This window comes from Chlorocebus sabaeus, chromosome 15 (assembly GCF_047675955.1).
Source record: "Chlorocebus sabaeus isolate Y175 chromosome 15, mChlSab1.0.hap1, whole genome shotgun sequence".
Classification (NCBI taxonomy): domain Eukaryota; kingdom Metazoa; phylum Chordata; class Mammalia; order Primates; family Cercopithecidae; genus Chlorocebus; species Chlorocebus sabaeus.
This window is the reverse complement of record NC_132918.1, coordinates 58,219,120-58,232,249: the sequence shown is the minus strand read 5'-3', so window position 1 is coordinate 58,232,249 and position 13,130 is coordinate 58,219,120. Positions and strand designations below refer to the sequence as shown.

General features: G+C 36.4%; 1 protein-coding gene across 1 annotated transcript in view; it reads right to left on the bottom strand.

The window, feature by feature from the left end:
- The window catches only part of ACAD11 (acyl-CoA dehydrogenase family member 11), a 93,138-nt gene that overhangs the window by 54,035 nt on the left and 25,973 nt on the right, over positions 1-13,130 (bottom strand). Inside the window, exons 8-11 of the mRNA XM_038002880.2 lie at positions 11,167-11,273; positions 9,526-9,652; positions 1,970-2,047; positions 1,144-1,282 (exon numbers count right to left, since the gene is read on the bottom strand). Coding sequence (XP_037858808.2) covers positions 1,144-1,282; positions 1,970-2,047; positions 9,526-9,652; positions 11,167-11,273 — 451 coding nt within the window. The remainder of the gene's footprint in view (positions 1-1,143; positions 1,283-1,969; positions 2,048-9,525; positions 9,653-11,166; positions 11,274-13,130) is intronic.

Sequence of the window (13,130 nt, the reverse complement as noted above, 5' to 3'; positions counted from 1 at the left end):
TATCCAATCAGGATATCCTCATGGCTCTGCCTTTAAAATATATTTAGAATCCTGCTACTTATCACCCACTGCACTACTATCACCCCAGTCTAAACCACCATTATCTCTCATCGGGATTATTGCCATGGGCTCTCTGCTTCCCTCTAATCCTCCTTCGATCAATTCTCAACATAGCAGTCAAGGTGATCCTTTCAAAACTGAAGTTACAACTTATCACTAATCTGCTCAAAATTCACATTGGCTCATCCTTTCAATGAAGGTATAAGCCCCTCTTATTTGCCCAAAAGCTCAAAATATGAGGCCCTTACCTCTCTGATCTCTTCCTATTATTTTCCTGGCCACACTGGCCTCTCTGGTTATTACTGGAATACATTAATCACACTCTTGCCTTTTCTGTTCCCTCTGCTATAAAAACTCTTTCCCCATATAGCAGCATGGCTAACTCAAGCAATCACCTTATACAAGTTATCAAATGTCATTTTCTCCATGAGGCCTATCCTGACCATTCTATTTAAAAATATAACCCATATTCCCTGTACTTCAAATTTCAGAGCTCCCCTATTCTGCTGGTTTTTTCCCCAAAGCACTTTTCATTTTCAAACTTATTACATAAGTTTGAAGTTTACTTATTATAATTATTATTTATTTTTGTCTCTTTGTATGTCAACTAGATTCTTGAAGGAAGGCATCTTTGTGTATTTTATTCATTGATATATCATTGCAAGAACATAGAACACTGCTTGGGACATAGTAGGTAATCAGTAAATAATTGGTAAATGAATGGTTTATTCATTTGGTGAATGAACAGTGAGGCTAACCAAAAGATCTGAAACTCTCTATCCATTCCAACTAGTAATAGAAATATCCAATTCCCAATCAGGAAACTGAGATCCTTACATGACCAATCCCTTTGGTGGCTAATTTTTTTCACCAATACTCTTAATTGTAATGATATTTAACAAAAGAATAGTCCAATGAAGATTTCAAATCCATTTCTTACATTTAAATCAAAGTAACTGAAAAATAAAATTATAGCCAAATTCATAAGTCAATAACTTTGTATAAAAACACATTCTTAGATAGAAATTTTAAACACTGATCAAAATATTAGAAAAAAATTCTGTTTTCAATTAATGTAGTAACCTGGTGCTTGGCAGTTAAAGATATCTGGAGCAAAAAAGCATTTTCCTGTTTCTTCAGCAATCAAGGCATAGTCCACGTTGCTGAGACCGCTGACAGCCGGCAAAAACAAGTTCCAGAGACCCTCGGCTTTGGCCATTTCCTGTCAAGATGATGAACATGCCAGAGTGACTGTAATTTACCAGGACTCACAGTAGTTTATTTCTTTTTTAAATATTGGTATTTATGACCTTTGAAATTTAAAAACACTTACAGAGTTATTTATTTTACTGTATTCTCCAGTGAGCAAAACCAAGTTCTTACTAATTCATTATAAATCAACAGTTTAACCACTAATAAAATGTCTTTTCCTCAAAGCTTCCTTGGATTTGGCTGAAAAATTAAGTTGGCTACTTGAGAACTTCTTATTGAATCAGAACTATTACAATATCCCACATTTGAGTATAATATGTCAAATATACTACTTTGTGCATTTTAATTTCTTACATGAATTGATGTTACGACTTGAAAAACATGAAATTTAGATTAATTCTATGTGGGACAAATGACCTGCCTTGACTTCAGTCTCAATTCAATGATGGCTAATAATGAATAGTTTTAATCATATTTTTTCCTTTGAACAGTTGTAAGAGGTTGTTTTCATTACTACCATATATAGAACACTACCTAGCCTAATTTGTATGTTATAGACTCTATTAACTTGCTTTTTTTAAAGGTTGTATTGATATAATTTTCCTCTACATATATAACAATAGCAACAACAAAACTAAGGTCTAGGGTCTCAAAAAACACTTGCATATGAATTTTCCAGCGTTAAAGATTTTCTTACCTTGAGTTTATCAATCACTAAAGGTCTTCCCCACTTGTCCACTGAATTTTCATTTTGAACATAGAACTCAATTACCTCCTTAAAGTAATAAAAGAAAAAGATTTCATTAGCTAAAGTTAATACAAAGTAAACAACGTCATAAACTGCTAATATCTAAAATAAACATTTTTAGGCAAAGATGCTTTTTCAGCTATTATTAAACCAGACACAGAAGCATAAAACATTCTAAAGGTTTACTGATCACAAAATCATGCTGCCACAGTATTAGATAGTAGGCTACTAAAATCTTATACCAAGATTTGAGTGTTTCATTTCTAACAATATGGCAAACTAGACAGTCATAGAAACCCCTCAACTAAAAACGTTGGGTAAAATATTAAAAATAGTTTTAAAATACATTTATTAATACATAGCCGTGCTGGCAGGAAAATAAGAAAATTCCTTGGAGGCCAGAAACAAAAAAGCCTGCTCTTCAAGTGTGAGCACACATTGCAGCCAAGTTTGCCCAAGGCATATAGGCTGATCTATGTTAGCCTAGGTAGGCCCTAGGTTTTAATGGGCCACATAGGCAGGAGTCAGACATAGTCAAATGCCCCAAACATGGCAAGAGGGAGGATCAAAGATCAGCTCTTCCCTCCACCAAAGCTAGGCTGCTTGATGGGTAAAACCTAAGTGGAAGAAAATTTAAAAAGCAAAAATAAACAGAAAACCCACCCCTCAGAGGTAGACCACGGGAATATAGGCCTTTATATAGGTCTTAATTCTGGCTGGAATAGACAACATAAACACTTCTAACTGAAGCCTATCTTCACCCAAGTTTGGGACTTGGGGCTCTAAGACTTATGGGGCTCTAAAACTGCAAGCCAACATTTAAGTTTGCAGTGTTTCTGGTGACGGTGCCTGCTAACACGTGGCAGATGTGAAAACAAATCCTATCTGTAGGAAAGAGCTTTAAACAAAGCCTTAAATAACTTTTACAGATAAAATTCCAGAACATGAGTTCAAAATAAAAAAGGTACTTATCACTCAAGGAAATAAGCCACCATTAGTAAGAGTTAGCAAAAACAATCATTCACCCAGACAGAATTGCACTTCCCAAAGACTATAAATAGAGTAATGATCAGTCACAGGACATAAACTATTTGTGTTTAACATATTTCAAGAATAAAGGAAGAAATTAAAAGCATAACAAAAGACTATCAAAAGTGACCAGGCACATTTGAAAAAGAATTGAATAAAACCTAAAGAAAGGAAAACCATAGAAATGAAACTTAAAAACTCTATGGCAGTGATTCCCAAATTTTGGTGGCTCTAGGAATCTCCTGGGGAACTTGGTAAAAATATGGGGGCCTAAGCTGTGTCCTACTTCAATGAACCTGCACTTCTGTGTCCTTTACTAGCTTAAGCAATTCTCACACACTCCAAAATTTGAAAACAGTTATTCTGCGGATGTTGAAAAGTAGATTAGATAACAGCTGAAAAAACAAATCATAAATTGGAAGAAAGATCTGAAGAAATTTCTCAGAATGATGCACAGAAACTCAAAAGAAGGCAAATATGAGTGGTAAAGGAATATAACGAATTCAAAGAGAAGTTCTAACATAAGTCTAACTGGAGTCCCAGACACAAAGAATGAAGAGATGCAATATTTGGAAAAATTACTCTTAAAAGTTTTCGGAACTGATACGACAGCAATCCTCAAATTTGGAAAGCCAATGAGGCCAGAGCATAGTAAAATTACAGAACATTAAAGAGAAAGAAAAGTTCTTAAAAAGAGAAAGAGGAAGTTGCCTCCTTAGCGCAGTAGGCAGTGTATCAGTCTCATAATCTGAAAAAAGAGAAAGAAGAGGGGGAAAAAAGAAAGATTACTGATAATTAAACAACAGTTAAGATTGACAGCTGACTTCTCAAAGCAACAAATGAAGCCAGAAATCACTGGGATAATAGCTTCAATTGCTGAGAGAAAATAACTGTCACTGTAAAATTCTACATGCAATAAAACTATCTTTATAGAACTAGGGCAAAATAAAGGTATTAACAATAAGTAAAGTCATTGACACCTCTCCCCAGCAAGAAAAAAGGAAAACAAAACAGAACAAAACAAAAAAAAAAAAAGAAAAGGAAAATAAATGAAAGGTTTAGTAGCACATTCACACTAAAGGAACTTGACCTAGAAGAAACATCTGAGTTGCAAGAAGGAATAGTAAATAAAATGATAAATAGGTAGGTAAACTTAAAATTTTAAACTATAATCCCAGCATTTGGGGAGGCCAAGGTGGGCCACAAATTCAAGACTGGCCAGAAATTCAAGGCTGCCAACATAATCAAACCCATCTCTACCAAAATATACAAAAATTAGTTGAGTGTGGTGGCACATGGCTATAGTCCCAGCTACTCAGGAGGCTGAGGCAGAAGAATCACTTGAACACTTGAACCTAGGAAGCAGAGGTTGCAGTAACCTGAGATCGCCCCACCTCACTCCAGCCTGGGTGACAGAATGAGACTCTGTCTCAAAAAAAAAAAAAAGAAAAAGCCAGATAAAACAATAACAATCTCTAATTTATACAACTAAAATAATCAATATAGAACAAAAATATTGGAGTATAATCCCATTTTCCAATATTTTGCTATTATAGTATCTCTGTATGTTTCTACACTTAGGCTAGTGGTATTACTTACAAACATTGTCAAAACTCTTAATCCATATTATCCAATTATTTTCCAAATCATTCTTATCAATTTACACTCGTATAACAATGTACTAAAATGTTGCTTTCATTGAAGCATGGCTAGTCTACAGTATTGCTGTATTTAGTGAAAACCTCAAGAAGGCAAAGGTCTGCTCTTTCAAAGGTACCAGGATGAATAGCCCTTGTCATTTCTGTCAGGAAGTCAGTTAAATTGGAAGATTTCCTGTTTGGGGTTGTTTATTATTTCCATCCCTTATACTGCCTTGGAAATATTCAGTGCTACTGTGTTTGATAAGAAATATGTAATGCATTCCTCATTTTCTAATCTCTGACCACCTTTTCTCATCTCTGATCACAGTTTGAAGAAATTAAATTATGCCAGTGTTTATATAATTATTTTAAAATTTGTATTATTTAATACTTTGAGTTCTAAATTTTATCCATTTAGATATTTGCAAAGTTTATTTGTGGCATGGTAGGATTCAAAATTAAATAAAATTCCTCACTACAAAGAACCCTTCTTTGGTTCTTAAAGTAAGAAAAGTAATTTATAGTTAATAGCCAAAAGCAGAAACTAGGCTTAGTGCCTGGTCAATCTTCCCAAAATATCACCTATAGCATTCTGCGTCCTCATTCACTGACAGAGATACTAATTTTGAGTATGTTGGTTGGTTCAGCATCTTAAATCTAAGCCTACAAATAATTTTGCAAAATGTTTTTCATTTTAAACTGAAGTCTACTAGAAAGAAGCAACAGTTCATCCTTAGTACATTAGACTCAGTAGAAAAGTATGATTAATGTTACCATGAATGTTAAAAGTGTGTTCTCAGTGTGTTATGTTGCTAGTTCCTGTTTTACATGCCATTTTTAGGATGTCTTATCCACTTTAAATTGGTTTAAACTGGCTTTTAATATTTTCCAGTTGGAAGAATTGGCTTTTAATATTTTCATAGATATGGGTTATGTTCTCACTTTACAATATTCAAGGGGTTTCAAAAGGTCATTAGAAAAGTTTAAATGAAGCTTATGTTTTCTCATTATAGAAAATTTGAAAGTACCTAAAAATATAAAGAAAAACTCATCAAGAATCTCAGTAGTTAAAGACAAGTGCTGTTAAAGTATTGTATTATATGATACAACCTATTTTCTAGAAATGACAGTTTTGGTTTCCGTAAACTTAGTTATAATAATGTTGGATAGAATCTTATATAGATTTTTCCCTCTTTCATTTTGAAAAAGCTATTTACTTTTCTCCAAATATAATCTCCAAATAACATCCTCTAATATGTTACACAGAGATTTGTATTGTTCACAATCATTCTACAGAATAAAACATTTTTACAGATGTTGGTACAGTACGATTTTTTTAAAAGAAGAAAAAGCTCACATTATCAGATATGGCTATGTCTCAGATTTAAAGGATCTTCAAAGATTGTGGCTTTTCTGGTCACACAAAACATTGGCAATCTTCCCTTTAAAGCCACAGGCTGCTTTTTTATTTATCTTTTTTTTTTTTTTTTTTTTTTTTTTTTGAGACGGAGTCTGGCTCTGTCGCCCAGGCTGGAGTGCAGTGGCCGGATCTCAGCTCACTGCAAGCTCCGCCTCCCGGGTTTACGCCATTCTCCTGCCTCAGCCTCCCGAGTAGCTGGGACTACAGGCGCCGCCACCACGCCCGGCTAGTTTTTTGTATTTTTTTAGTAGAGACGGGGTTTCACCGTGTTAGCCAGGATGGTCTCGATCTCCTGACCTCGTGATCCGCCCGTCTCGGCCTCCCAAAGTGCTGGGATTACAGGCTTGAGCCACCGCGCCCGGCCTTTTATTTATCTTAAAGCACTTCCTTTTATTGCAAATTTTTTGTACATATTTCAATAGCTGCATGATACAAAGTTCAGCAGACTATCACAACCTAACCTGAGATACCTCTTCTGTGCTGCAGTTTCTCTTATATGCTTATTCACATTTACCAACGAAAGAACAAGCCTGCCTGGCTTCCTCTGCCAATTCTGGCCTCTCCTCTGAATGATGGGCTGGTTCCAAGTACTAGCATGCTATCAGATAGGCTTCATTTTAGAGAAAGTAGGTCGGAATCAGGCAGTAACCAGGGAGGATAGACAACCTGAGATTTCTGCCCAATCCCTACCACCCTCCCCCACCCCCCAAAAAAAGAAAAGTTGGCCAGGTGCGGTGGCTCACACCTGTAATCCCAGTGCTCTGGGAGGCTAAGGCGGGAGGACTGCTTGCAGCCAGCAGTTCTGGGCAACAGAGTGAGACCTGGTCTCTACAAAAAAATGTAAAAATTAGCCCAGTATGGTGGCATATTCCTGTAATCCCAGCTACTCAGGAGGCTGAGTTGGGTGGTTCGCTTGAACCCTGGAGTTTGAGGCTGCAGTGAGCTAGGATCACATCATACACTCCAGTTTGGAGACACAGCAAGACCTTGTCTCTTGAAAAATAAAAATAAAAATAAAAATTTAAAAAATAAAATAAAATAAAATAAATAAATAAATAAATAAATAAATAAATAAAAGGCCTGGTGCGGTGGCTCATGCCTGTAATCCCAGCACTTTGGGAGGCCGACGTGGGCAGATCATGAGGTCAGGAGTTCGAGACCAGCCTGGCCAATATGGTGAAACTCCATCCCTACTAAAAATACAAAAATTAGCCAGGCGTGGTGGCAGGTGCCTGTAGTCCCAGTTACTTGGGAGGCTGAGGCAGAAGAATCGCTTGAACCCAGGAGGCAGAGGTTGCAGTGGGCCGAGATGGTGCCACTGCACTCCAGCCTAGGCAACAGAGCGAGACTACATTGGAAAAAAAAAAAAGCCAAAGCCTGGAGGACCCTCCTCTAGGGCACTAAATCTCATGTTGAAGCCCTGGTTTCTTTGAAACAGATCATTTGCTTTTTTGTTGCTGTTGAGACAGGGTCTCACTGTGTTGCCCAGGCTGTAGTGCAGTGGCACAATCTTGGCTCCCTGCAACCTCTGCCTCCCAGGTTCAAGCGATCCTCCCAAGTAGCTGGGACTAGAGGTGTGCACCACATCGGGCTAATTTTTGTATTTTTAGTGGAGATTGGGTTTACACCTTGTTGCCCAGGCTGGTCTCAAACTCCTGGGTTCAAGCCATCCACCAGCCTCGGCCTCCCACAGTGCTGTGATTACAGGCTTGAGCCAGCATACTGGCCCATCTGCATTTTTTGGAGAGCTGTTGCAGCCTTCTGTCTGGGGGCAAACACTACTGCTATAACAGGTTGTAAGAGACCAACCCAAGCAGTCGTCCATGTGCAGGTAATTTTTAAATCAAATCATCTTGATTTTTTTTCCTTTCTTATTTTTGCTGTCTATATAAGCCAATCACATGGGGCTCCATTGTGGGAAAATGGTTGCCACTTGTGCTACAGCCTTCTTTCAAAATCTTTTGAGATATGGCTTCCGTTGTTTCATTATTCTAGAGGTTAATCCATCCTGCTTTCCAAATCTAATTTCCATTCTCTTTTCAAAACCTTAATTCCTCTGATATGTCCCTCTTCTATTTTCAAGCGTATACCAATTTATTCCATTTTATAAACAAACTTTATTATTTATTAAATTGGATTTTATTTGAGGGAGGGGAAGACAATGTTGAATTCCCACTGCTATCTTAACCTAAAAGTGTTGCATTCCCTTTTCAATACTCAAAAGCTCACAGTTTTAAAAATCAGAATTGAACAAATACTAACTAGATCAGAAAATATTCAAGATGATACTTTAGTCACTAAACACATGTGAGAGGTAACTATTTTAGAATTTCCTCACTTTAAGTAGTATTTTTAAAAGAAATTATACCCTATTCTGAGACAAAGTTAATCTCAAGCCAGATATTTACTAAAAATATAATATTTATATAATTCAAGCAATAGCACAAACTGTCCTACAAACACATATTAGCTCTGAACATTTCTGTTGAAAGGATTTTGGTCTCTTTCAGTTCCCTATTTGATTTTGCCAGGCTAGTTGCAGATCTCTCAGAATCATAGATGATTAAAATGAGAATGTATTGTATATTTAGTCATACCTACTCACATTGTAGAGGAAAATACTGAGGCCACTAAAGACCACCTAAGACAAGGCCACCTAACTTGTGACAGGAATAGACTAGAATAAAGCCATTTGCATGTCTACACCAGTGTTCTACCCACATACACACACCCTGCCCCACCTCTCTTACATATTTTTGTAAAAGCTTTTTTATCTTTTCTTCACAACATTTATCATCTCTTAGTGTCTTCCTTTCCTGCTAAAATCTAAGCTTCACATGAGCATAAGCCCTGTATGTCTTATTATTTATTTACATTCGGTAGCTCTCCAGGTGCCTAAGCCATCATCAAGTACCCAATAATTATTTGGTAACTGAATGAATGGATGTTCCATGTTGCCTCTCTACTCTCAGTGAACTTATTGAAACTTAATGCCTTAAAATAGTAGCTTATAGGGAAGAGGGGTGGTAGTATCTGTGATATGATATGTAAAATTCTCTAGGTGTGTCCATCTTGTATAGTCAACACTTCTCATTAAATTCTCAAAGGAGTCCATATTTACAAAAAAAAAAAAAAAGATAATGCCTTAGGACAAGGCCCCCAAAGTAGTGTTTTACTCTAATATATTTAGGCTCCCAATTTTAAAACTACTAATTCTCTTTGGCTTAATTATAAAGCCACAGACTTATCTGTGCATTCCCTGGGTGCTATCGTGGCTCAATGCTAACGTGAGAAGAAGAATCCAGGTAAGGACTGACTGAAGAAAATGACACCATGATTCTCCTACAAGCAGAAATCACAGAAGTATTCATCGATAGTCCTTTAGCACAAATACATTCTGTTTATATAATACCCACCTTTTCAGCTGGAAGAATGTGTTGTTTCATGAAATGCTTCACCTTAGTAAGAACTTCCTGACCTTTCCGAGTCTGTACAAACAACTGTCCAGTAGTATCAGTCTGTGGCAGTACAGTACTGAAAGTTCTTTGCCAAAAGAAAAAAGGAAAAAAGGTTACAAAGATGTCCAAAGATCATCATTACATGTTTCTAATATAACGTGAAGTTTCCTCAGCTACCCAAAAAATATCCCCCAGAAGGAGGAGCTGTATTTTGTATTTTAAAAAAGTCTTTCATATTGTGGACTGAATGTAGAATCTCTTATATTTTAAACATTTAACTTTAATGCTTAAAGCACTATTTGGGGAAAACATACAGGCCTGGCATCACCTCAAGCAATGTTAGTGATAGATGCAGGAGGCACAGGGTCTTGTCTGGACGTGCCCACAACGGACTGGGGGCACACCTGCACACTGGGGGAATGGGGTGGAGCCACCGGGAATTCGAGCCTTATGTACGGGGAGGAGCCTGGCCTCTTCAGCTAGCGTGTGGGAGCCTGGCATTCAATCTGTGAGGTGGGAGCCTGTTGGCAGGACCATCTCTTTCTTTGCTGAGAGCTTTCTTTCTGCTTAATAAATCGGCCCTCCTCACCCTTCAATGTGTCTGTGTGCCTATTTTTTCCTGTGAGACGAGAACCTGGATTTTAGCTCAACTAAAGAGCAAAAAATCCCGCTTCATTAGTTTTGAATCATTATTGAAGTCACCTGTCAGAATCTCCAAAAGAAAAAGAAGTTGAACACAAATAATCATTATTCTTAGTATTAATATATGCCTCACAAATATAGCTGCTGAATATTAGATCTGTAGAATAGAAAACCAAACACTGCATGCTCTCTCTCACTCATAAGTGGGAGTTGAACAAACCACCATGGCACATACATACCTATGTAACAAACCTGCAGGCTCTGCACATTTATCCCGGAACTTAAACATAAATTAAAATAAAACAAAGAAGACCTGTAAAGGTCATTATGAAGCACAACAGAATCAATTGTTATGGTGTAGAGAGAACAAATACCCATCTATAAGATAAATTGGAAAAAGCAATTGCCCTAACATTATGCCATGGGTACTTGTGGCTTAAGCAGAATTTCTGGGACAGCATCACACTTGCATTTGGTAAGCAATGGGAATGTAACTGGCAAAGTGTGTTCAATGCTTGAAAAAGTGCTCCTGCTGATGAAGACATGATGATGGGTTTCAAAGATGCTTATGAAATGTCTGAATAAAACTTAATGAAATGTAACAGTGGAACAGAACAATATTTCTAAATTAATAAATCATCTTATATAATGCATTTTTAAAATTAGGTATATGTAAGTGACTTAAATATTAGAAAGAAACACTTGAGAGTTTTATCTACATCCTTAAAAGTTTACACATTCAAGTGGCACAAAAATACTTTTAAACTTAAATATGGAGATTTTCTTTATGTTTTAGGTCCATTTGTTTTTAGGCATAGAAGAGATTTACCAAAAAAAAACTATCGTGATTGGCAGCAGTATGCAATAAAAATAATCCCTACTCCCCTAAAGTTTATAACCTTCACATACCCAATAAAGGCTCTAATTTCAGTTAGCCAAGGAATCTGTTTTCCTTACCGTTTGGAGAGTTGTAGTCCAGTTTCTGCCAGAGGTTGCACAACATTGGCAAATAAAAAGCTATCCTCAGATGAATTATTTCCCAGAAGATATCTGCTATATATCCCCTACAAATAAACGTAGAACAATTAAAATTCATTGGAAACCGTCCTTCAACTATCCAATCAATCTTTCCAGTTTCTCAGTTATGTGGGACATTATACTCACACGGTATGAAGATGTAAAACAGACTATCAATGATATCAATGTACATGCAGGAGTAATTATACCCTTCTAAAGAGTCATACTCATATCATCCAGTTAACGCACTCTCATCCTAACATAATTCTAATCTATAATCAAATCAAACTTGAAAATGATCTCAGCAGTTACCAAAGATACCAAGTCTGCAAGTTATTTCACCTCTAAAGATCACTACCCTCCTTCATAATGGGGGAAAATCTAAAGAAATAAAAATAAGATTAAAGAAACTATAAAACCAAAGGGAAGACAATGAGATGATCTCTAAGAACATTTTATCTCATTTTTGGGCCCCTAATTTAGGTAAAACTGTCTCTTTTGAACAGTGTTAGTTGAATGCTAATCAGTGTTTCTTTGATAATTCTCCATTTCTGTACTATCAACATAATAAAGTCTTTCCTCTCCCCTAAAAACAAACATCACTGTGTCTTCTTTATATGATTCCTTTATACAATAAAACAATGTAATAGTTCTTCTATCATATTCAATTTTATATTTCCAATGAGATTAGAATGTTTATGATCATCTTGAAAGCTACTACATGTACAATATACATAGTTTATGTTGTACAATTTTTTTTGAGACAGAGTCTCACTCTGTCACCCAGGCTAGAGTGCAGTGGCGTGATCTCGGCTCACTGCAATCTCCACCTCCCAGGTTCAAGCGAATCCCCTGCCTCAGCCTCCTGAGTAGCTGGGACTACAGGCACATGCCACCACACCTGGCTAATTTTTTATTTTTAGTAGCTATGGAGTTTCACCACGTTGGCCAGGCTGGTCTAGAACTCCTGACCTCAGGTGATCCACTGGTCCCGGACTCCCAAAGTGATGGGATTACAGGCATAAGCCACTGCACCTGGCCTATGTTGTACATTTTAATGTCAATCATAATCCATGTCAAACTTTTATTTGAAATGAAAAGCCATTTCAAATTTAAAGCCTATTTGGTATCTTATTTGTGGAAACTGTCAAATACAGAGACATACCCATTTTGAGAAACCCATTCTTTCAACATGATTAACTCAGGGTACAAGACGAGATGTAACACAACTATTTCAATTGTTCGTGGATAGTATGAACTCTGAGGACAGAAAGTCAATTATAATTTTCCTTAATCATTCTTTTCTCATTCTTTTTTGCTTTTAAACTTATTCACCTGTTTTTCTTCTAAACCCTAGCCCCTTGCTATTGATGAAGCATCTCAATTTCTTAAACCTCCAAGATTCAAAGTGCCTGAAAACTGGATTAGTACAAAGAAGGCATCTGTTTAGATCACAATATAATTAGAAAAAAAACACTAAATTTATGCTGTATTATGTTTTAAAATTAATCACACAAATATGACTATGAAAATAAAACAATCTTACTCATCTACTTACTCAAAAACATTTTAAGAGGCTACTACACACTAGATAGTGTGCTGGCCTCTGAGAAGTACAAAGATAATTCTTCCCTCATCATCAACCCTAACTAATAAATAGTTTCATAGTCTGAGGCAGAGATCACCAAAAGATCTTAGCTTTTTCTCACACTGGATATTCAGGAAATGACTAACCCTTACCTGCTTTTCTCTTTTTATCATTATATCAGTCTTTCTTCCTCCTTCCATCTTGTAAGTTTATTATACAAAAAACTGATAATACATTTTGCTACTCAAATTTTTTCCTTGCCAAATTCCTATTCTGTAAATTCTGGATTTATATTTTACCCACGTCTGATACCTGT